This window comes from Aotus nancymaae, unplaced genomic scaffold (genome assembly GCF_030222135.1).
Source record: "Aotus nancymaae isolate 86718 unplaced genomic scaffold, 86718_ANA_hifiasm-v0.15.2.pri h1tg000029l, whole genome shotgun sequence".
Taxonomy (NCBI): Eukaryota; Metazoa; Chordata; class Mammalia; order Primates; family Aotidae; genus Aotus; species Aotus nancymaae.
Window position 1 is genome coordinate 73,241,552 of NW_026988442.1, and position 26,224 is coordinate 73,267,775.

Sequence of the window (26,224 nt, forward strand, 5' to 3'; positions counted from 1 at the left end):
TACCTCTTGAAATGTTACATATCTGAGGGTTGGAAGGCTTTTTCACAGGCCATTGGCTCCATATATTTCAAGCATTGTATCTCTATTATTACCCATATACTTCAATGCCAGGTGCAATAGGACATGTTTATGTCATGTACAACATCTAGCTTTTCACTTTTTTCACATGGTTTCAGAGAGTTAGTATGGTGGGCAGAATTATTCCTGGAACATGATCTGTGCCCCACATGCACAGATCCCACAAAACACAGCAGAAATACATTTCCAACTCAGTTTTCTTAGTTGGAACCTCGTAATGCCTGTGGCCACTCCATTACCTCCCCAACACTAGAGGAAGAATGACAGAAAGTTGGAAAGTGAATAGAGGCAGAAGTCGTAACCAATTGCAGTCAAAATATTTTATTTTGTAAATCTTATGAAAACATATGAATATGCAATTGCATTACTAGAATCCCTCCCAGAGCCTTTAAAGGAGCTCATGGGTACAGTGATGGGCCTTGAAGCTGAAGTTTGGTTAGTTTCACTTTAAACCTACATTTTTGTGCTACCCACATCAGCACAGTTGGGCCGTATTGGGTCTGCCCCTACCCTCCATCCTCATGGCCATGGACTTGAGATGGGACCTCAGCACCTATTGTCCTGCAATTGCTTTATACTCTTCCTATTCCCAATCTCAGCCTCTTTCCCTTTTCCCTGTGCTAGCATCATCTTCATCTTGTCTTCACACTTCCCACATCAGAACGTCAAACTGATTGCCAGTGATCTCAACGAAAGGCAAAAACTCTTGACTCTCTGAAGAATGATTTATTTATTTATTTACTTATTTATTTACTTACTTACTTACTTAGAGACAGAGTCTCGCTCTCTCACCCAGGCTGGAGTGCAGTGGTGTGATCTTGGCTCACCGCAACCTCCACCTCCTGGGTTCAAGCTATTCTCGTGCCTCAGCCAGCTGAGTAGCTGGGACTACAGGTGAGTGCCACCATGTCTGGCTCATTTTTGTTTTTAGTAGAGATGGGGTTTTGCCATGTTGGCCAGGCTGTTGTTTATATTAACTATGGACTGATCAGTTGGTGGTGGAGGGCGACTGAGAGCTCTTTTCTCCAGTAGCCAGAATGTGCCTGTATGTTTGCCAGTGTTGATAGGTGCATTCACAGGCTGGGAATGGTGGCTCATGCCTGTAATACTGACATTTTGGAAGGCCAAGATGGACAGATCGCTTGAGGTTAGGAGTTTGGGACCAGCCTGGCCAACATGGTGAAACTCATCTCTACTAAAAATATGAAAATTAGCTGGGCATGGTGGCATGTGCCTGTAATCCCAGCTACTTGGGAGGCTGGGGCAGGAGAATCCCTTGAATCTGGGAGACAGAGGTTGCAGTGGGCTGAGATCACATGCCATTGCACTTGAGTCTGGGGGACAAGAGGAAAACTCCATCTCAAAAAAAAGAAAAAGATAGCTGCATTCACATCTACTCTTTCAATCCTCACAACATTTCTATGAGATAGTAAAGTTATCAACATTTTTATTTATTTATTTATTATTTATTTACTTATTTTGGAGATGGAGTCTCGCTCTGTCACTCAGGCTGGATGGAGTGCAGTGGCATGAACTCGGCTCACTGCAACCTCCACCTCCCTGGTTCAAGCAATTCTTCTGTCTCAGCCTCCTTAGTAGCAGGGATTACAGGTGCATGACTGGCCAATTTTTGTATTTTAGTAAAGAAAGGGTTTCACCAAGTTGGCCAGTCTGGTCTCCAACTCCTGACCTTCAGGTGATCTGCCCGCCTAAGCCTCCCAAAGTGCTGGGATTACAGGTGTGAGCCACCGCACTAGGCCTTGTTATTAACATTTTTAAAGGTGAGGCAATAAACTCAGAAGGTAAGTAATTTGACCAAAGATCAAACAGTAAGCAGTGAAGGATTCAATTGCAGACCTTGACTCCTAATAGCTTTGATTAAATCAGTATGTGCTGAAAGCAGGGAAATAGAGCTGATTGACTGACCCAAGTCCTAATCATCCAGCTTAGATTGAGTGTCTCTTCAATATCTATGCGCTCTCTCTAGTCACTGCTATCAGATTTACCAATCCTTCCTCAAGGCACAAAGCATGTCTATCTGGCTCATTAAGACAGGAAGTTACACACAGGAGGAGATTTTGTTCTATACCCCCTATTAGATTTTAAGCTTGTTTAAAATCTTGAACACATATCTTCCAAAGCTCAGAAGGGGTTCAGAAATTATAGAGATGACATGGACAATTAGGATTTTTCTTCAGATGCTACCAGCTCTCAGTCATAAATAAAGCTGATTTGGGTTATTCAAAGAGCAGAAAAAGAACATAGCTTTGAAAGCCTACAAACACGTTTTCAGAAAATAAACCTGAGACTAAGTGGAAGAAAAGGAGAAACTCTAAAAGGAAATACAGAGAAAATAAAGAAGTAACATATCAGGCTGTAAGGATGAACATGACCACAAAGTAACTAAAAGAAAGTGAAAATCTTGAAAATGGAAAATAAATCTTATCTTTATCACTGTTAGTCCTCAGGTAAAAAGCATTTTGATTCTGTGTTTTCATTTCACTATCATGCTGATTTCTTCACAGAGAAAACAGATCCAGAGCACCTGTTTCCTACCACCATATATATATAAAACTGTCACAGTAGGTAGCTAGTCAGGCAGGAGTGTGACAGGATAGGGCTCCCCACCAACTACCCTACCCCCCAACCGCACCCCACCATCAGAAATGTCAGGGTGACCATCAGAAGATGCTCTGGCAGTTATCACCCTGGCTTTCTAAAATAATACTTGGTTGCAGCCAGTGCCAGGGGAGGCAGTTTCCCGATGGTCTTGCAGTTGTCACACTAAAATCATAATTGGTCATAGCCAGTGCCAGGGAGAGGCAATTTCCCAGTAGATAAAAATGCTTGAAATTGTTTCCAATAAAATATTCAGGAATTGGATGAATGGGCACAAGCATGCACATTAAGGAGCAAAATGGCAGAGTATTACCTTCCAGGGGCATTCCTCTGGAAAAGGGAGGAACGCTTTAGACAAGCATGCGTACAACTCCAGTAAACACACTGCACATGCTTACCTCCAAAGTGTTAGCAGGCCATCATGCGGATGACCCACCCTAAAGGAAGAATCATGGGAAAAAGGATGCAAGACCCTGGAAATGTGCCGACATATAAACCCAAGTCAAAAGGTCAAATGCTGCACTTGACCCTCACAGTGCCCGCTTTGGTCTCTTCCAAGTGTACTTTCTTTTCTTTCCTGCTCTAAAGCTTTCTATTTCTGCTCTGAAACTTGCCTTGGTCTCTTTTTCTACCTTCTGCCCATAAGTAGAATCTTTTTTCTGAGGAGGCAAGAATTGAGTTGCTGCAGACCTGTATGGATTCACCAACGGTAATCCGAATATTCGCCACCTCTATTAAAACTTACTGTAACCTGCTTTGAGCCTACTTTCCTTCCCTCTTGCTAAATAAACAAGAGTAACTATCCTTTCTCCTATTTAAGACCTCTTCCTTTATTGAATACTATCACAACGTGCATGAAATTATACACAATCCATTAGCCTGTTTCCTGTATGTTCATTCCCTCCCTCTCACTTGGGATAGTCCCATTAGATTAACAATTTTTGTTTGTTATCAGAGTAGTACCTGTACAAAATGTAAAGAGTCAAACAGTGAAATAAAACTTATTTTGAGAAAGCAGCCCCATGCTTTGTGACTTCCTGCTTCCTGGAGACAAACCCTGCTACTCTGAACTCTGAACTCTGGAACTTACCTTCCTCCTACCAAACTCCAAGCTCATTGATATGTCTATTTCTTGATTTTATATTTTTGTTTGTATATTTGCTTTAGTTTTCTATTTAACAAACATTAAATTATACACAAACTCCCTGCCAGCACTCTATAAATACACTCAAAAATACTGCATGGAAACTTAGATCTGGAGGAATAAGTAAAGAGCATTGAAATAGTAAATATGTGGATAAACAGAAAACATATATTTTTATTTTTATTCTCATTTTTAAAAAATATATAGACTATTTAAAATAACTATAACAAGATATTGTAGGGCTTATAATATATTTAGAAAAAGTGTCTGACAACAGTGGTGCAAGGGATGGGGAAGCAATAAATAAATTTAAACAGTTATATATTTTTTATAACTTACATGAAGTGGTGCAACATTAACCACAAGTAGACTAATCTTTTTCATTAAGGATACATATTGAAAGTCTAGAATAACCACTAAAAATGAAAAAAAGGTATAGCTAAAAAGAAAAAGAAGAAATAAATTAGGATATTGAAAACTTTTTAAAAAACACATAAAAGAGGAGACAAGAATGAAAAACAAAGGGGAAATATAAAAAATACTAAGATAGTAGATGCAAATTCAGATATATCAGTAATTACACAGTAACAGTTATGTAACATATTTATAGTTTACACATACCAATCAAAAGGCAGAACTTATTAGACTGGTAAAAAGGTAAGAACCACATATGTGTTTTCCACAAAAGACTCACTGTAGACATAAAAACATCGAGTGGTTGATAATGAAAGGTAAAAGTGTGGGAAAATGTGTACCATGAGAATGTAAGCCTAAAAAAGGTAGTTTATATTAATATTGATAAAGTAGACTTCGAGACGAAGAGTGTCATCAGGGATACAGAAGAATGTTATTTAATAATAACAGATCAATTCATTAGGAAAACATAAATATCCTAAATGCATGTGTATGTAATAAAGAGTTTGAAATATAAGAAATAAAATTGACAGACTGAAAAGAGAAATAGACAATTCAACAACTATATAGTTGGTGAGTTCAACATCCTTCTCTCAGTAACTGATAGGAAACAGTATACAAAAATTAGTTAAGTATAGAAGATTTGAATAGCATTACCAGTCAATTGGACCTAATAGACATTTGTGGAGTGCTACAGAAGACAACTGAGAGTTACATTATTTTCAATGTATTTGAAACATTTACAAAGTTAAACTACATGCTGAGTACTGAAACAAGCATCAGTAAATATCAATGGCTAGAGTATATCCTCTGGCGGCCAGAGAATTAAGTTCTAGGTCCTTGAGGAATCGCCACACCGTCTTCCACAATGGTTGAACTAATTTACACTCCCACCAACCATGGAAAAACCTTCCTATTTCTCCACATCCTCTCCAGCATCTGTTGTTATCCTGACTTTTTCATGATTTCCATTCTAACTGGCATGAGATAGTATCACATTGTGGTTTTGATTTGCATTTCTCTATTGACTAGTGATGATGAGCTTTTTTTTATATTTGTTGGTGGCATAAATGTATTCTTTTGAGAAGTGTCTGTTCATATCCTTTGTCCACTTTTTGATGGTTTGTTTTTTTCTTGTAAATTTAAGTTACTTGTAGTTTCTGGATATTAGCCCTTTGTCAGATGGATGGACTGCAAAATTTTTCTCCCATTCTGTAGTTTGCCTATTCACTCTGATGATAGTTTCTTTTGCTGTGCAGAAGCTCTTCAGTTTAACTAGATCCCATTGGCCAATTTTGGCTTTTGTTGCCATTGCTTTTGGTGTTTTAGTCATAAAGTCTTTCCCCATACCTATGTCCTGAAGGTTTTGCCTAGGTTTCTTCTGGGATTTTTATGGTTTTAGGTCTCCTGTTTAAATCTTTAATCTATCTTGTGTTAATTTTTGTATAAGGTGTAAGGAAAGGGTCCAGTTTCAGTTTTCTGCATATGGCTAGCCAGTTTTCCCAATACCATTTATTAAATAGGGAATCCTTTCCTCATTGCTTGTTTTTGTCAGGTTTGTCAAAGATCAGATGGTAGGATATGTGTGGCATTATTTCGGAGGCCTCTGTTCTGTTTCATTGGTCTGTATCTTTGTTTTGGTACCAGTACCATGCTGTTTTGGCTACTGTAGTCTTGTAGTATAGTTTGAAGTTAGGTAGTGTGATGCCTCCAGCTTTTTTCTTTTTTCTTAGGTTGTCTTGGCTATATAGGCTCTTTTTTGGTTCCATATTAAATTTAAAGTAGTTTTTCCCAATTCTGTGAAGAAAGTCAATGGTAGCTTGATGGAGATAGCATTAAATCTATAAATTACTTTGGGCAGTATGGCCATTTTCATGATACTGATTTTTCCTATCCATGAGTATGGAATGTTTTTCCATTTGTTTGTGTCCTCTTTTATTTCCTTGAGCAGTGGTTTGTAGTTCTCCTTGAAGAAATCCTTCACATCTCTAGTAAATTGTATTACTGGGTATTTTATTCTCTTTGTAGCAATTGTGAATGGGAGTTCACTCATGATTTGGCTCTCAGTTGGAATGTCTGTGATTTTTGCACATTGATTTTGTATCCTGAGACTTTGCTGAAGTTGCTTAACAGCGTAAGGAGATTTTGGGCTGACATGATGGGGTTTTCTAAATATACAATCATGTCATCTGGAAAAATATTGGTACATAATAGTATAGCTTGTCATTTTTCTACTTTATGTAGTATTCAATTTTTTCCTTATCTTCCAGTAAACCTTTGCAGGATATTTTCTTCCTTGTAGAGTCCGTAAGTCTCAAGATAATTCCTAGACATTTTCCATTTTATTTTCTGCCAGTGACTAGGATTTTATTTCCCGTCGATGGCTTCCATCAGTACATATATTTTGTGGATTATCTCTAGATTTTCCAAGTCATTTTACCAAGCTGGCATGAAATTCTAAATTTGAGTCTTCTAGGAAGACAATTGTATATAGTTTCCAAATATAGGCCTACTTTTTCCAATACTTGGAACATCCATCTTCTCACTCACTTTGATTCTACTTCTTTTCTCAAAGATTCCTTTCATTTCCTCTTTGAAAAATCTCATTTATACTTTAACTTCCTATTTGGCCACTCAGCAGTATGTGACACTGTTAGCCATTTCTTCTCTTGAAACATTCTCTTCTAACTTCCTGGAGGGATACTTTCCTGATTTAATCTTATTATGCATACTCTTTAGCATAATGACACAATTTTATCTGTTTCTGCCCTGAGCAGCCTTCTCTTCAGACTACATATGCAGATTATCAATTGTGTATTGACAATTACTTCTTTTGTAACTGAGATCACTCTTACGATTCATACATCCAACCAGAATGCACCATAGAAACCTTAAGTTCAACAGCCTCCAAATGGAATTTTTTTTCTTCTAAATCCATTTCCCATTACTCTATCAGTAAACAGAACTATCCTCTATCCAGTTATCCAAATGTAAAACCTGGAACCTGGAAGCCACTCTTAGCTCCTCTTTCTCCCTTCTATCATATGCAATTTATTTTCAAGTTGTTTCAATGTTTCCTCTCAAACCTCCCCCTAATGGAAAAAGCCCCCTCCAAACTATGTAAACATTGATAGACTGTTGATGAACATGACATACTCCCATTTGAAATCCTTCAGTCCTCCCAGGTTAAGTCAGCTTCCTTTAATAAATCCTATGATAAACTGTAACCCTGCCTTATGGGTTTATGTTAATCTTTTCTTTCCTTTACTCAGTAGGATATAGCCATGTTGATTTTCATTTCTATAAATGTTCTATATGAACCTTGGTCAGCCTCTGAGACTTCAAATAGTTGGCTGGATGACACCCTCACAAAGCTGCTTAATTCCCATTGAATCTCAATTAAGACATCGCTTTCTCAGAAAGACTATCTGGGACTTAACACCCTCACCTGTCTAGGGACTCCTCTTGTATTCCCATCACAATTATCACATGCTATTATATAATTGCTTTTTCTTCAAGAAAATTTGAAGACACAGACTATTTCTACTTTATCACTGTAAATAGCTCCACACGGTGCCAGGCACTCCATTTACTTAACTGCTAATATAAACTGAATTGTCTTTTTCTTCATCTCTCTATTCTTGTCCTTTATAATCTGGGAACATTTGTCAACCCTGTCTTCTACTGATTCAAATCCTTGCTTTATCATTTCCAGTGTTTATCAAATTTAATGCATCTAACTTTACTAGCCTTTTTCAATTGCATACCATTCTCATTTTTCATCTTTGCCTGTTCAGTTTTCATAATGACCATCACAATTTTTTAGGACTTTGTAAAATATACAGTCTAAAAACCTCTGCTTATGACAATATATCTATTTTAGAGCAAAGTGAAAAGTAGAGTCCTCGGTGCACTTTTTGTTGTTGCAATTGTTATTTACAGATCCCACATTTTTTTCTCTTTGGTTATCTATTAAGGCCAGGTTTGAATATGAGCAAATGGGTAGGATATCATAGGAACTGTTCAGCTGTTATGTCACAGACTGGCACAAGACTACACCTGCATCCTTTACAAAATGAACAAGGGGGTTGGGAAACAGCGAGGGAGAGGTGGAAAGGAAGCACAACAGGAATGACAAACCTTTTGTTTGCCACTGTACATTGCAGATGCATGCCGACCTCTCTGGTACTCCCCAACACACCCCCAAAGCAACAACATATTATGTGAAAGATTTTACCAATGTGTCTTCTATTTAAAAACAGTGATCAAACAAATGCCACTTTTGGCCTTATCTTAGGAACAAATGATTCTGAGGTGACAGACGAAGACATCACACCCCAATGTTCTCAAAGTATTAAGGAGGTTGCCCGCAGCAACATGGGAAGCAAAAGGCTATATAGAGTTCACTAGTAAAATTTAGAATATTATTAATCACTTATCCTATTTTACTATACTCGCATAGACAACGTTCTAAATTTTTCAACACTCTTTTATTCTATTAAGGCAAATTTAGTGCATATATGTATGTCTGGGGTACATGGATGGTTTTTCACTGTGCCTTTCTACAACCACATTGGTCGTAATTTTAAAGGACTAATTGTGTTACTGTTATTAAACTGGTTCAAGAATATCCTGCCCCAATCTGCTTTTTGATAGCATCAAATGATTAAATCATCTGGGATAACTGAAATTAGGATGGAATAGGAATGACAGGGAAAAGGTGATCTCTAAGTGTTACACTGATGGCATGTAGCATTAGAATAAATCATTCAATATTGATAGTTCCTGCATATTAAAATAAATGCATATTAACATTTCACAGGTAAGAACGTATTTAGTAGGTCCCAAAAAATAAGAGCTTCCCAATGTAGAAAAGACAATTACTATGCATGATTTATCACATAAAATACATGGCTCCTTTGCAAAGCATTACACCAATCTTAAAAAAAGAATATGTATTTTTCAAATAAACACAAGATAAGCCAATTAATTCTGAATAAGTAGTAACAACTTTATTTTAACTCAATGTATTGAAATGCAAAAAATATTTTCAGCAACAAGATACAAGTATTATGTATCTTATCATTAACATCAGCTAATTAAAAACGAGGCTGCAAAGTTCAATATAAGTTTTTATACATTTGAATCTTGAAAATCAATTTCCCTAAGAACTAATTTTTAAATAATTTTTGCAGAACTTCATTTTCAAAAATGAGACTCACGTAAGTTATATCTTCATATTTTAAAACAATGCAAAATTTACTGGGTTACAGTATACAATGATAAACTCTGACAACAGAAAAATTTAAATATAAGAATTTCTTTTCAAACATAAAGTTCACATACTGCAAACAGAAGACACTGTGTGATTTCATTCCTAGTAAGGAGGAAGTCTTGCATATGGTAGGCACTCAATATTTGTTCAACTGGACCTAAAATTTACATCATTCCATGAACAGTTAAATAAAGGCGAGCTCATTAATTTGTATAAAAAAGGTTTGTAAAATACACTTATGTGTGCGGAAAGTGCTGTCTTTATAATCTGAGAACACTAAAACAAACCCACTCACCTACCCATCTTCTTTTTTAAGAATACATTGAATATTTTTATCTTATCCATCAAAGAACATGCATGTCCAAGTCAGAATAATTCACTTCTTCAAGTATACTTGGCTCTAAGTCAAATATACTTAAGTATGTTGAATTGGATTTTCACAATCCCTGTTCTATTTTAGTAACACTGGGTCCTATCTATGATCCACATTTAATAAAGAATTCTGATTAAGATTTTAAACTTATGCACAAAATTTAAACGGGTAAATACATTATTAATTCTACTTTTGGCCATCCAAGCTCTTACTTAGATCCAGTTTAAAAATAAACCAATAATGTTCACAACAACTTTTTGAGATCTTTGTTAATATTTTAAAACAAGTTATAACTGATGTCCTAAAAAGGCACTGTTTTCACATTTCATCATGCAGTAAATTGATCACATTTTTGAAAATTATCACCTTTTGTTAATCAATTGTCCTCCAAAATAAAGCACATTTAAATGAAATATTTCAGCTAACTTGAACTTTCAACATTTAACTGATTTCTATTTCCAGAAATTCACTCATTTTAACATACCACACACAAGGCCCAAGCAAATACAGGTATGTACACACATACAGACACACGCATACACACACACACACACACGTGATCACATATTTCATGCAAAGTTCTCCAATTACCATTTCAAGACAATGACACATGACTATTCAAGGAGGTAACATTGGCAAGCCATATTATGGCACCTTCATTATTTGTGCTCCAAATATCAACATATATTAAAATTACAAAATGAAAAAGGCACAAATATAGCATTTCTAAGTGTTGGTCTAAAGAACAGTTACCCAATGATTACTTTTATAGTATATAACATTTCAAACCATTCCCTACTTTCTCAGAAAAAGCCTTTGTTTAGGTGACAAAGGGAAACAGGAAGAGGCTAATAGTTCAAAAGACTGGAGAGAATATCTATACCTATTTTGAAAGTAATGTATGCAGTTTAAAAATGAGGGGAAGGAGGCTATTAGACCACTCATGTCAGAATACATTAAGTGTTTTTATCATTGCCTCAAGAACTCACAATACCAAAAATATACATAATAAATAAAAAAATAAATCAACTACCATATGATTCTGTTAGTATAATGGTAGGCATTATATTATCTGAAAAGTGGACATTTCTACAAACGTGGATATTCTTACAGCACAGTGTTTGACATTTTTGGTACAAAATGTGCTACCAAACTAAAAAAAAACTTCATAATAAAATCCTAAGATTTGCAATAAACTCTCGAGTAAGTAAGAACAAGCTGAAATGTTTATTATATGGTATTTTTACTGAAGTCATTGTGGTTAGAAATATAGACTCAAGTGGTGAATTAATTCACAATGTGCCGGTGTGGTGTGCATTGGATATAAATGGATACGTCAGTACTTTTCTGATATATGACAACATAACTCTATAGCCTGAGGGAATTTTCGTATAAGACCCTGGCAAAATCTTAAATTGAAAATGTATACATATGTATGTGTGTATGTGTATTTTTAAAATTGTATATTGCAAACTTAACAGGCTCAATCTTACGATGGATTTAAGGAAGTGAATTTCTACTTCCCATAATATCCTTACACAGGATGAAGGATGAAGTCCATCAACCAGGTTAAGAATCTTTCTTCTATCCCAAGAGATTCTTCCAATTTCAAATTTAAGCTACCATGACAAATAATGAAATTATATAGAAAGAATGAAGACAGGTGAAAATACGATCTTTTTAAACTGCAGGTTATTGTGGATAACAAATGCTTACTTGAGTTTTTTCAATGTAAATATGAATCTGTATGTATTAGAATTGCTTCAGTTAACACCTAACAAAGAGATAGCAAAAATAAAGTCTATTTGAAAACCTCAAGCTTCATTTTTTCTTTTGTCCTGAATTCAAACATTAAATAAACAAATTATACAAATTTTCATCTGAAGAATAAAGTTATGTTTGCAAACATAGGTATATGCATTTTTTTTTTCCAGTGACACACTTTTTCCCTTGTGGTCAAATATAAATCTTGCCTAAGAAGCACATTGTCACCACCACAGTAAGTGAGATGTGGTGCCCTGACACTGACTGCTTCCGCTTCTCCAGGACAATGCACCAGAACAAACCTCCCTTAAGAACACAACTATCAAACACTGAATGTTTATATGTATTTAAAGCTAAAATTCACTTATAATAAAGAACTGGCCCATGAAAAGCAGTTTATAAATAGTTTATCCTCTTCACATTATGCAGAATTTCAGTATCATCCACAATGTTAGTACAGTAACTGAAACACAATGAAGAAAAACGGGGAGTGGGGGGAGGTTCATAGTGTGACCTGACATAGTCTAAGGGTTTTCTCCTTTTGTATGCATCTCTCACAGGCAAGTATCAGTCCACTGTTTGAAGGAGAGTAGACTATCCAGGATTAATTTATTGTTCAGGTGTCTTTTCCAAAGCGTGAGAAAACAGGAGTCAATTCAATAACGAATATCTGTAATCCAAACCAATTTAACTACAATCAAGGATATCTTTCTTATCTATTATCACATGTTCCCAGTTGCCTCCATCTAAAAATTTCTTTTAAAAGTTAAGACACAATTAATTATACCTTATTAATTTCCTCAAAAGCAAAAAAAAGTATGTACCATTCAGCATACAAAAGTTACACAGTAAAAGTGCATATACGTCTGTCTTAATTGGCCCACTCATTAAATTTACATTTGGTCATCCTTACTTTTAACATGTACAGAACTCTTCATATAAATGTAGGTCAGTATAAAAAAAATTACTTCCAACCAATACATGCTTTCTTCATGAAATCTTAACCTCAATCAGTTCTCAATCATTGTAAACTTAGAATAAACCCACAGTTGTTGGACAGTTAACATACAAGACAAACATCACAAATGTTACTAAAAATCTGGGCCAACTCATTGCATATTTGCCCCCTGAAATGAAAAATAAATTAGAATTGAAGCAGTGTATTGCCATAACTTACCTTGAAGGTAAGTGGGTTCTCCCATATTTATAGAACTTAGATTGGAGACATTACTGGTAATCTCCAATACAAGTGCTTTTACAGAGAACTTAGTTTTAAACTTTGAGATAGCATAGGACAAAACCTATAAAATTCACTTTCTTTTTGCAAAATAATGGAAGATCCTTTTGAAACTTAATATCTTCAGTTATCAATATTACTGCATTATGGAGCTAGTGCAATCCTGCATAGCCTTGGTCAAAATGACAAGGCACAATAAAAAAAAATTAAAGTATATGAACAAGAGAAGTCATTGAAGATAATTTAAGGCCTTGAAGTGAATTAATCAGTCTAATTTAAAGCTGAAGAATAAACCATAAATTATCCACCTGAAATGCAAGCAATATGCTTTTTCAGCTTCTGTTCTGTGGACAAAATAACAGAAACAATTCTTGCTTATGGTTTGTGTATTAGAATCCTTCTGGACCTGGAGGAGTAAAAGTCAATTCCATTTTTCAACTGTTCATGGAAGATTTCAGGACTGTTTTAGCCGTTTGCGTGGAATGCCAAACTGTGGACACTGTGCAGATGCTAGTGCTCGAAAGGCTTCTGCTACTAAATGAGGGTGAGACTGAATCATGGACTTCCACCCCGATGTTTCCATTATGTCGGTTGCTTGGCTGAAAAGTAGAATTAAAAGATGTTTACTAAAGAATACTTTTCAAAATGCACTGTGGCATGGTCAACTTTTCAAAAACTTGCAAATTTCAAAATATTTGAACACTTTTTACCTATGTATTCAAATCAACTGCTTTTATTAAAATATCTTTAACTTACTGGTATTTTCTGTGGCAACTGAAACTATTAAATTTTTCTGGAACTTCTACTCCCTTAAAGTATGTGACATGGATCTTCATACTTCAACTCTCATTGTTACCATTTCTGTAGCAGCTCTTTCAAGAGCCCCTTTCTATTCTTTTACATGCCTCTTGTAAGGCAGATTTTCTCTCAAGTTACAAATACTGCACTTTACTCTTCTCCCTTAACATGCATTATTAATTCTATCTCATCCACTCTTCACAATTTTAACTATGAAATTCAATGATATTAACTACCAATATGCTAAATTCTAGGGCTCCACACAAGGTTCATTCCCAACCACTTGCTTTTTTCACTTGGATATGCCTCAAGACCTGTAAATTCAGGACTGTCAGATGAGAACTCATCATACCTCTCCTGAAGCCCCAAATTCTTCCTTCTAACCTTTCCAGTCAGCTAACCCTTCTACCATCATCCAGTGATACAAGCCAGAAATCTGGGAGTCACCCTAGACTCTCCTCTCCAATCATCAAAACCTTATTTTAAGGTTTGAAAGGCTTCAAAGATGTCTTGAATCCCAGTTTAAGGCCCATATCATCTCACGTTTGGATTATGACAACGGACTCCTAAGTGGTCTTCTAGCCTCCTGCTCCTTCCTCTCAAACCAAGCTTTCATAATGTTACCTTGGTAACACAAATATGACTATATGAGGCCCTCTTCATTGTTCCCCACTGCCCATATCCAAGTTCTTTAGAGAAATATGGCATTATATTATGTTTGGTTTCCTGTATTACTCCCCACTTCCTACCTCCCACTTCCACGATCTGCCATTTTATACTCTGATATTGAACTGCTTATTGTGTACTCTATGTACACTATGCTCTCACCAAAAAATAACAGTAAATGCTCAAGCAACACATCTAGTTACCCTTCCTTGCCTCCTGTCTCTCCTTTATCCCAACCACCATCTAAATAGTATCTAAATATTACAGATTCTCCCTTCAAAATATTTACTTTCTTTTCTCTCTGGCCCCACTGTCATGAATAAAGTCTAATTGCCACCGTTCATCTCTTGCCTGAACTACTCCAGTAACTTTCCAACTGGTCTACTTGTATTCAACCTGGTTCCTCAACTACTATCACCTCTCTCTAATCTCCCCACAATCCAGTCTCCACCCTGCATGCAGAGATTGTTAAAAATGCAAAACTAATCAGGTCCCAACCTGTGTGAAAATCATTTACTGGACACCCACTACTCTGAATAATATCTAAAAATTCTAATGTTATTTTACATGGCCTTTCAGGATCTGATCTCTGCCTATGTTCTCCAGCTTCTTCTCATTACCTACCTCCCCACCACAACACACAGACACACACAGACACTCTATACTGCTCTCCGTCATCGTTAAAACTTTGTGCATTTCATTTCCTTTTACTGGGGTGTACTTTTCTTCCTCTCTTCCCTCTTCTTCACCAATGTTTCAAGTATTTAGTTTTATAACAATTAGGTTAGGTCCCTGTTATATGCTCCTATGGGTATGCTACATATTCTGCAATGACCAGTTTAATCAATCTGCTCCTAGACCATAAACTCCACGAAGGCAGGGAAAATATATGTCATGCTCTTCACTGTATTCTCTATACTGAGTACCATGCCTTGGGAATTTACTGGATAATAAAAGATAAGTATCTGTCAAATGAATGATCAACCATTACTTCACACTTTCATACTTTGGTTCATGCCGTCCTTTCTGTCTGCAATGCCTGCTACTTCGTTTTTAGTTCTGCTAACTCCTATTTGTGTTTTAAGACTCCGTTATCTCCAGAAAGCCATTTCTAAATTTCCAGGGTTAGTCAAGTGCTTGTACATATCCTCTTCTATTATATTACTTACCATACTATAATGAAATGATGTATTTATATACCTATTAGATAACTTTCTCAAGACCAAGAATTTTCCCTTGAAATTCTTTTTATATGCAGCACCCTAGTATTTGTGCTTGAAACAGAAGATGCTAGAATAATGTCTGCTGAACTAAATAGCAGCCGATACCAATGAAACAATTTTTTAAGTTGGCAAACATCAAAAAATTAGGTTGGTGCAAAAGTAACTGCTTTTTTTGCCATTAAAAGTAATAGCAAAATCTATAATGGCAAAAACTGCAATTACTTTTCCATCAGCCTAATACCAGTGTGTCATTGTGCTTAAAATTTCAATGAGTTGTTTAGAATCACATAGATACCTATTGTACCTGACTTTTTCATTTATTAATTCAATAAATATCTATTGATGAATATGAATACAATATAGCTTCTCCAAAAGGTACAAAACAAGCTAATTTTTGACACTGAAAAAGTTATAAAATGTAAAGTATTTTCTTAAGAGTAAAACTAGAGCTTGAAAAGCAAAGGATCATAAATTGCTACTTGATGCTAATACAGTGTACTTTAGAATCAAAACAAGTTTTCTCTAAGATTAAATATGATGATATCATATTAGCATACACTGGTCAACATATTATACAAGACAACCAATAATTTTAAAGTAGTCACTACTTTTTACTTTCAGAAAACACAATCCACAAACTAATAGGATGGACTCAGTTAAACAACTTCACATAAATCAAAACAGATTGAAGCAATGGGAATAATTAAGTCAACAAATTAATTCATTTCATCCTTTGAAAATTTCCTTTTTGCTCACTTTCTTACATCAACTTTGGATAATTTGAGGAAATGAAATTTAATAGTTTATAGGCAAAACTAATCAACAGCAGATGCAAAAACTTCAACCTACTGACTCTTTCCCCGTTTTGATTTCAAATAGTTACAAAGAATAGAAAAGTCATGAAAAATAAGAGAAGGGAAAAAAGTGGAATAGTATGTCCATATTTACAAGATCCAATTTTAGAAAGTATAGCAACTGTCCAACCCTATATAGGTTCACTAGGAAAAGGGAATATTGCTAACATTTTTGGAATATTAAGAAGCTAGCTTAACATAGCATATTACTCAAGGTACTTTTAAAGGCTTTCTAAGCAAATCTGTAGGGTAACATTCCTCATAGGAGTAAGTGAATTATTTCCCACACTTTTTGAAATGCTTTCTGGAGGGGCAGGGATCGGATCTCTAGCAATACTTGGACTTAGGTATATACCACACGGCATTATGCACTTAAGAAATTACAGCACCCATCCCAGGTTGCACTAGAAGCTGATCTACAAGGGAGCATAGCCTCAGGAATCCACTAAGTAGTCTTTGTTTGTTTTTAATAACTGGCAGTTTGCATCATACAACATCCGGATTCATACTTATTGTAGCTGAACAAAAGGCTATGTAAACACTTAATTTCACTTATGGAGACCAACTTTAAGTCAGAAACTGATGTCATCTTACTTGCTGTTCCAGTTTTTCCCATCTTTACACCCAAGCTGTCGAAGTACACTGCACCTGCATTGAAGATTTAAACATACTTAAAAAAAAGTCCGGTGAAAAAATATTGAAGGTGTCATGCCCACTGAAATACAAGCATAGCTTACCTATTAATAAAGTCTATGGCTTGTGCTTTCAACTGTTCTGCACTGTGCAAATCTGCAAGGACAAGGGTATCTGCAACATTCTCTACTGAGAGGTTACTACATAAAGCTTCTTCGCACATGACCTTCAGCCGTTCTAGTGCATACTATCCAAAATGAAAACATAACCATTAAACATTTACTCCAACTAAGTTCCTGAATACATAATACATTTGTAAGTTGGAAAATAAAGTTAGATTATTCTTTACGGTTATTTTAAAATTCTTTAAGTTATTGTTTTAACCTAATGTGAACAAAATATAAAGGGCATATGCACTCAGAAGAAAGACTAATTTTCTTTAGGAAGCTGCAATTTGCATAAGTATATTTTGAAAGTAGAGTTTATCCTAAAATAAGGTAAAAGCTACCTTATTACCAAATATTCTTAATAAACATAGTTCTCTACTACTTCAAACACTAAAGTGTATCACCAAGTATACTGCATGTTGCCACCACTCAGTCCTGAAGAATGAATTCATTATAACGTTAAATAAATCATATTTATAACCACTAAAAATTCTTGCAGTTATTAGTGTATGTTATATAACATGCTGAGCAGATTTACTACGGTATAACTGACACATAATAAAATACACATAAGGTTCACACTCTAAGTTTATACAGCCATAAAACCATCATTAACTCTATAGGAAATATATCAATCATCCCCCAAAGTTTCTCCCTACCTATTTGTAATCTTTCTCTCTTGCCCCACCCTAGGTACTATCTCTGATATGCCTTCTATCACTATAAAGTAGTTTGCATTTTCTGGAGTTTTTTATAAATGAAATCATATAATACATATTCACTTTTGTCTGACTCCTTCATTCAGTATAATTATTTTGAGAATCATGACTGTTACTACCTGTGTATCAATAGTTCAATCCTTTTTACTCCATCATATATAGATATACAACAATTTGTTTTACACATTCACCTGTTGATGAATATTTGGGTTGTTACCAGTTCTTGGCTGTTACAAATGAAGCTGTCAGTCATATACAAGTGTCTGTATGGGCATATGCTTTCTTTTCTCTTAGGTAAAAACCTAAAATTGGACTCAATGGATCACAGTGTAAGTTTATGTTTAACTTTCTGAGAAACTATCGAACACTTTTCCAAGTGGTTGTACCATTTTACATTTCCATCAGCAGCATGAGAGCCCTAATCTTTCCATGTTTTTAACATATGAGAATGCTATTCTTCCACATCTTGACAACACTTAGCATGGTCTTTATACTTTTAGCCATTATAATCATATATAGGGGTATCTCATGATGGTTTAAATTTACATTTCCCTAACGATCTAATGATGTTGAGTATCTTTTATTTTTGAGACAGGGTCTTGCTCTGTTGCCCAGGCTGGAGTGCAGTGGCACAATCAGGGCTCACTGCAGCCTGGGCTGAAGCAGTCCTCCCATCTCAGCCTCCTAAGTAGCTGGGATTACCGGCACATGCCACTATGCCAGGCTAACTTTTTAAAAAAAAATTGTTATAGAGATGGGGCCTTACTATGTTGCACAGGCTGGTTTCAAACTCCTGGGCTCACGTGATCCTCCAGGCTAGGTCACCTAAAGTGTTGGGGTTATAGATGTGAGCCACCATGCTTGGCTAGAGTATCTTTTAATATATTTCAGACATTATTTCAGAAAATGTCTGCTCAAACATTTTGTCTACTTTTAGAAATAACACTGTTTTCTTATAACTGAGTTTTGAGAATTCTTTGTATAGTCTGAATACAAAAGTCAGATACATTCTGAATAAAAGCTGTTCATCAGAAACCTGCTGTGCAAATATTTTCTCAGAGTTTGTAGCTAATCTTTTTATTCTGTCTTTTGATGAAAATAAGTTAAAATTTTATTGAAGTCTATTTTATCATTCTGTTCTTTTACGGATTTTCTGGTATCACAGCTAAGAAATCTCTGCCTAACCTAACATCACAAAGACTTTCTCCTATGTTTTCCTTTAGAAGTTTTAGATTTGTAGGATTATGATCCATTTTGAATTACTTTATTTTTCTGATTGCTCTGTTGCCCAGGCTGGTGTGCAGTGGCATCTCAGCTCACAGCAACCTCTGCCTCCTGGGTTCAAGCGACTGTTCTGCCTCAGCCTCCCAAAAAATTGGGATTACAGGTACCCACCACCATGCCCAGCTAATTTTTGTATCTTTAGTAGAGGCAGGGTTTCACTTTTTGTATTTTTAGTAGAGGCAGGGTTTCACCATGTTGGCCAGGCTAGTCTCGAACTCCTGACCTCAAGTGATCTGTTCATGTTGGCCTCCAAAGTGTTGTGATTACAGGCGTGAGCCACAGTGCGAGGCCTGTATTACTTTTTATATATGGTTTGAGGTACACATGTGGGTATTCGATTGCTGCTGCACCACTTGTTTAAAGATTTTCCTTTTTCTACCAAACTGTCTTTATACTTTTGTCAAAAATTAAATATTCATAATGTGATGGTCTATTTTCATATTCATATTCTTTAGTCTGTTCCATTATCTGTCCATCTTGACATGAATACAAACACTGTTTTAATTTCTAAAGCTTTATAGTAAGTCATGATATCAAGCAGTGTTAGTCCTCTACTTTATTCTCTTTTTTTTCCCAAGTTATTACACATAAAATTTTAAATCAGTTTGTCAACTTCTAAAAAAAAAAAAAAAGACAAAAGACTGCTAGGATCTTGACTATACTACCAATTTTAAAGACAACTGATATTTTAACAATATTGAGACTTTCAGTCCATGGACAAGAGTTACGTACTTATTTAAGTCTTCCTGAGTTTCTTTTAGCATTATTTTATAAGTTTCTTTTTTTCTTTTCAATATTTGTTTTAGAATCAGGGAGATACATGTGCAGGTTTGTTATAAAGGTATATTTTGTGATGCCATGGACATAAGGATGGGAACAACAGACACTGAGGACTCCTAGATAAGGTGGACAGGGAGGGGGCAAGGGCTGAAAACTTACCTATTGGGTACTATGATCATTACCTGAATGATGGGATCAATCATACCCCAGACCTCAGCATCACGTAATATACTTTTGTAATTTTCTACGTGCAGGCTTTAAACATCTTTTTTCAGATGTATATCTGTGTATTTAATACTGATGATGTTGCTATTGTAAATGGTATTTTTAAGTTTTTATTGAGATAGTCAATTCATGTGCAGTTGTCAGAAAAAAACAGATTCCATATACACTTGGTCCAGTTTACCCAATGGTAACATTTTTCAAATGATGTGTATATATACACACATACCATGCATCAACACATGCATATGCAAATATACATATATCCACACATATATGCATATGTGTGCTTATATACTGAATGTGCTTTGAGAACCACTGGCTTACAGATTTTTCTGATTTTTTTCCAGTTTCTCTACCTTCAAGAAATCACCATTACAAGAGCATTATAAAATTGTTAATATTAGTTTTTCTCTTTCTATGCTGTCATATTAAAAAACCAATCTATATATGTAGAGAATTATGTTATACATAATATCCAATATTTTCTCCTTTTTTTAAAAAAAGGTCATACACTACATCTCAAGACTAAGAATATCTGAAAATTATAATTATATATGCCATTGTGTGTGCTCTTTTAAAAGGACATCCACATACACTCAAAACGATCACATTTACAGGCTACTCTCCCATGAAAAAAACAACTTCTTTCTGGCTCAAGATATTTTTACATCATGACTTTTTAAAAAAATTTCATTTCCAGATTACCCCATTGTATGCTATTTCATAAAGCTCTCAAGAGCTGTCTACAAATAATACAAGTTATTTGGAGTTTTCATTTGATGATTGCTTTCTATATAAATCAAGCTTAAGGATATATTTTGGTTCCTTAAGACCTAATTACTTACTTTGTCTGCAGCTGCCAACAAGTTGTCAGCCATTTTGTCAAGGTTTGGTGCTCTCCCTGTGTAAATGAATCTCATCATTTCCTTAAAAACTTCAGGGTCTAAATCATTTATTTCCACTCGATTCTGATATCAAAAAACAACACAAAAAAGAAAAAAACATGCAAACACGAACCAAAGTGAATCTTTGACAGTAACTTAAAAGCCCTAAATCTACAGTAAAATAGTGTATAACTCAAATACACATATACAGATATTTCTAAATTCTACTTTAAAATTTAGGTAGGTAAATCTTCATTAAGTACTTAGGCCAAACGAAGTAGACAGGTCCAAGAGGAAAAGCATACACTGTGGGAGAGGTGGGAATCATGACCAGCTGGAGAGCCCAGACCCTGATACTCAGACCAAGCCAAGAACCACCATATAAAAAAAGGATTCCCAATTTTTCAATTAAAAACAGGTTAAAAAAAAAAAAAAAGCAAACAAAATGAAAACTATAATTCAAATAAAATACATCTGTGTTAAGTTTCTGACAACTATTCTAAAAGATACTGGCTATTAACCCTTTCTTTGTTGAATCCCTAGGTCCTAAAACAACACCTAAGACCCTATAACAAACAGTTCTATTCCCAGAATTAAGCAAAAGTAGGGCAAGGCATCAGAGGTGACAATAAAGCCCACTACCTCAGAATTCTCCCATTTGCAAAAATGGCATGCATTATCATACTGGCACTTCCTTGCTTACCTGAAAAACAGTCAAGTCCAAAGAGGACTAGCGCTTTTGTACTGCTATGTTTTTGTATTTAGTTTCTTTGCTGAGCTCAATAAAGCTAAATATCCAACTCTAAATGACAGCAAACTTTTCTGACCCCTTGATGTCAACAGTATATGACATCATTGATGTCTTCCCACTTAGAAGTGATCAGAAGGCTGATCATAGTATCTCCCCAAACCAAAATTTGGAGAAAGAAAGTAGTTATTTTATTGCAGTCTCTAGTTCTGCAGAAAGAATAAAACTGAGCCACATGAATAAACTCTGGAGTTGTTCAGTTGGAACCCTATGGTTCACATGTTATTCAAAGAGCAAAGAATCAACCTCTGATCTCTAACATAACTACATTTCATGATGACAAGTGAAAGAGAAACATCTGGGGAGTGAAGGAGGTAACACCTTGATTACAGTAGGTGTACAGTAATACTGATATAATCTACGTTATTTTTGTTGCTAGAAAACAGATTCCAAAATTCAATCCATAAAGTACAAGGGGAGAATATTTCTACCTTCAACAGAGACTTCTCAAATAGCTATGACCCTTTTGGATAACAACTATCCAATTCACCTACTAGATGGGCATAAAAAATAGCTGTTCCTTGGAATAATCATGGCACATCCACTTGGAGCTACATCTATTGTTTTATTACAAAACACGTTTTTTTCCTCGATTTGTTTCTAAAAATTTTCCCTACTTATCACAGTATGACAATGAGAACAGGCACTATTACTTTTAAAATATACACCCAACTACTTTACATTTATATAAATTAAATATTAGCCTTTAAGCCATGTTTACCTTTTTGCTTTCTTCCATTTCATGTTCAAACATGGCATTAAAAACTGGGGATCGAGCTGTAACAAGATTACACGATTATTTTTATGCATAAATGTATTTTTTAAATGTACTATATTATCCCATAAGTAAAAAGTACCTGCAAGCACAGATTTATGAGCTTTAAATTCTTGTCCTCTCACAAAAAAACTGCAGTCTGTAAATCTTGTGTTTTCCCAGAGATTACCTAAATCTTCTGCTAGTCGACACTCAGGCACCTTCAAAGTATTTGTATTAGTATGTCCTGATATGTTTACTGAATCTTGGACTACACTCACCTAATAAAAAAGGGCAGCAAGAAAAACATTTTCACAAAATAATATCAATAATTAGTTTAATTCTATACTTCAACTTTTTATGTTTAAGATCATTTGGATAATTCAGTGTACTCCATCAAAAATTCTAATATCCAGAAACTGAAATTAAAACACAATTAAAAGAAATGAAAAAATTAGAAATAATATAGATCTTTTTCAATATATTTTATGTTAATAAATAGCTTATCGATTGGTTAGACTGCTTGATTATTAAAGTAATTACAAAAATATTTCTCAATAGAAAAGCCACAATATGATACAAACTCAAACAAGAATACATCTTTGTGAAGTGGAGAAATTTTCTTATTTCCTCACACTTCAAACCTACGTTACATTTAAATTTTAATATATGTACAATAAACATAGCATTTTGCATAAAAGTCAAAATGACTTTTTACTGTATAAAAAAGGTGATAAAATTAGTCCATGATATGCAAATTGAGAAGTTTTTTAAAGTTTTATTCCTAATGTTTCACTTCGAGTAAAACTAATTTAAATACATATTAAACTGATTTAAATTTTAAAGTACAAAAACTTCCACAAAAGCAGCTGTAATTATTAAAGTTCCTGGAAATCTTTTATGGAAGATCAACAGAAAGAGCAATATAATTTAGTTTGATTTGCATTCCTTTTATTACTTATGAAATAAAAATAGGTATGATTACAGTATTATTTCCAATATAACATGGGTTATTTCCTGTCAAAGATGACCACATTCTGAACAATATCCGAAAACACAACTGACTAAGTCTTGCACATCACTTTTTATTTTTTATTTATTTTTGATTTTTGAGACAAAGTCTGGCTCTGCGCCCAGGCTGGAGTGCAGCAGCGTGATCTCAGCTCAATGCAACTTCTGCCTCCTGGGTTCAAGTGATTCTCCTGCCTCAGCCTCCTGAGTAGCTGGGATTACAGGCATGCACCATCACACCTGGCTAATATTTGTATTTTTTAGTAGAGAAGGGGTTTCACCATGTTGGCCAAGCTGGTCTTGGAACTCCTGAGCAAGTGATCCAACTACCTTGACCTCGGAAAGTGCTGGGATGACAGGCGTGAGCCACCACACCTGGCCACAAACCACTTAAAAAAAAAATAGATTTGGCCGGGCACGGTGGCTCACTCCTGTAATGCCAGCACTTTGGGAGGCTGAGGTGAGTGGATCATGAGGTCACGAGTTCGAGACCAGCCTGACCAACATGGTGAAACCTCATCTCTACTAAAAATACAAAAATTAGCTGGGTGTGGTGGCACATGCCTGTAATCCCAGCTACTCAGGAGGCTGAGGCAGGAGAATTGCCTGAACCTGGGAAGCAGAGGTTGCAGTGAGCCAAGATCGTGCCACTGCACTCCAGCCTGGGCAACAGAGTAAGACTTCGACTCAAAAAAAAAAAAAATGGATTCTACTACACTATTAAAAATTTTACATTACATTTAATACATGTAAAAAAATACATTTAAAGAAAATACTACCTTAACTAGTAAAGTAAATGTTTCAGAGTAAATGACTTTTTATTTTAAACAAAAAGTACTACATTACTTGTCTATTGCTGTTTTCAACTGCTAAGTTTTGGAATCATTTGTTATGCAGCAATAGATAGCTGCATTCATTTAACAATATTTCATAAGGTTTTTATTAAATAAAAGTATAAATAAGGACACACATACACACAGTAAACTATGCAGAAAACAGAATCAGAAATAAATACATTTACTGAACTACCAACACATAAAATTTAATAATGGTCCAATGTAAAATGTTTGGAAAAGATTAAGTCTCAGAAGTTCCAATATATCCAGATGTAAAAACATATATCTTAGGTGAATGAATACACACTTCCAAGAAAAATTAGAAAATCTTTATTTTTCCAAGGATATTTTTAGTAACCACTTTTTCCCCTCAACTTACATATTAACCTTTTGAAATCATGTGTATCATAGAAATCATCTAGTCTATTCACCTTATTTTATAAAGGGATTTCAAACCAAGCTAACAAGATAAAGACCAAGTAAACAAAGTGTTCCAAAATACATTATGCTGGCTAATACTAGAGGAAGACTAGACCTAAATCTCCAGACTCCTTTCTTTACAGCTCTTTGTACATATTTTTTAAAATATATTTTAAAATTAGTAACATTAACACAATTATGATAAAATTGTGTTTTATTACATTTATTACAAATAATGTAATTTATTACATTTATTACAACAATCTTGTGAGATGTTTCTCTAAGTATGGGAGCCATCAAGATACCGTGTAAATAAATATATCTATCAATAAAGGTTCTCCTATATTACCAAGTTTTTAATCACTCAAATTATGTCTAAAATTTTAATAACTATAAAACAGAAAAAAAGTTTCATTAATCCTTACCCAATTGCCCTGTTCCACTACATATTATAACCTGATATAGACAAAAAATGTTGGTATTAATATTCAAGGTTTAATAATGGATCAGCTCCTTAGACCCTAATAGTATTTATTTGTTCATATCAAGTACTGCTCTTGAAATTACTAGACAGAAAAAAATTGGATCAGTTTAATGACTTGCATGATATATACAGTGGAGTTACAAAATGTGACGATGTATTTAATTTCAGAAATAATTCTACTTACTGTATCTTAACCTAATTCAAAATAATGTATTTAATGTAAAAATGTGGCAAAAAAAATCAGGTAATAAAAATAAAAGGATAAAAAAAGACAATATTATCAGACACAGATACTGATATTATATTTGTATTTTGTACAAGCAAAAACAATTCGGAAGACTTCTATTACTGACATACCTATCTACATAGTATTATCACAGCAACCACAAGTTTAACTAAGACACATAATTAACATTTTGTACTCCAAAGAGTATTCAAGAGATTACTTATAAAGGAGAAATTAATGATCTAATTAAAATTGACCTATGCAATGGATTCTGATGATTTTCTTGATACCTAATTAAGAAAATGATAAAAATTTAGTTTTATCTATTACATACTCAAATGCAGATAATGAATACTCTTACTGAATGGAACCTAGAATAAAAAATTCAGGAAAAAGGCTGAGATTCTCTCCTGAGGTCAAATTTATGCTTCTTTCAAAATTTTTTTAAAAAGAGGCAAATGTGCAATCTCAAAATTGTTAAATATTACAAAGCAAAACCTCAAACTCATTTGATAGTGCTTTTTCAAATTTGCTTTTGGCTCCACCCA

At 34.7% G+C, this 26,224-nt stretch overlaps 1 protein-coding gene across 3 annotated transcripts in view; it reads right to left on the reverse strand.

Annotated features, from left to right (window-relative positions):
• Nucleotides 1-9,245: 9,245 nt before the first annotated feature.
• Nucleotides 9,246-26,224, reverse strand: part of SPOPL (speckle type BTB/POZ protein like) — a 63,754-nt gene continuing 46,775 nt past the window's right edge. For all 3 annotated transcript variants that reach the window (XM_012461809.2, XM_012461811.2, XM_064382802.1), the window contains 6 exons: nucleotides 22,803-22,980; nucleotides 22,667-22,722; nucleotides 21,099-21,221; nucleotides 17,183-17,325; nucleotides 17,040-17,093; nucleotides 9,246-13,503 (listed from right to left, as the gene is read on the reverse strand). In XM_012461809.2, the coding sequence (XP_012317232.1) occupies nucleotides 13,359-13,503; nucleotides 17,040-17,093; nucleotides 17,183-17,325; nucleotides 21,099-21,221; nucleotides 22,667-22,722; nucleotides 22,803-22,980 (699 nt within the window). In that variant the 3' untranslated portion in view covers nucleotides 9,246-13,358. The remainder of the gene's footprint in view (nucleotides 13,504-17,039; nucleotides 17,094-17,182; nucleotides 17,326-21,098; nucleotides 21,222-22,666; nucleotides 22,723-22,802; nucleotides 22,981-26,224) is intronic.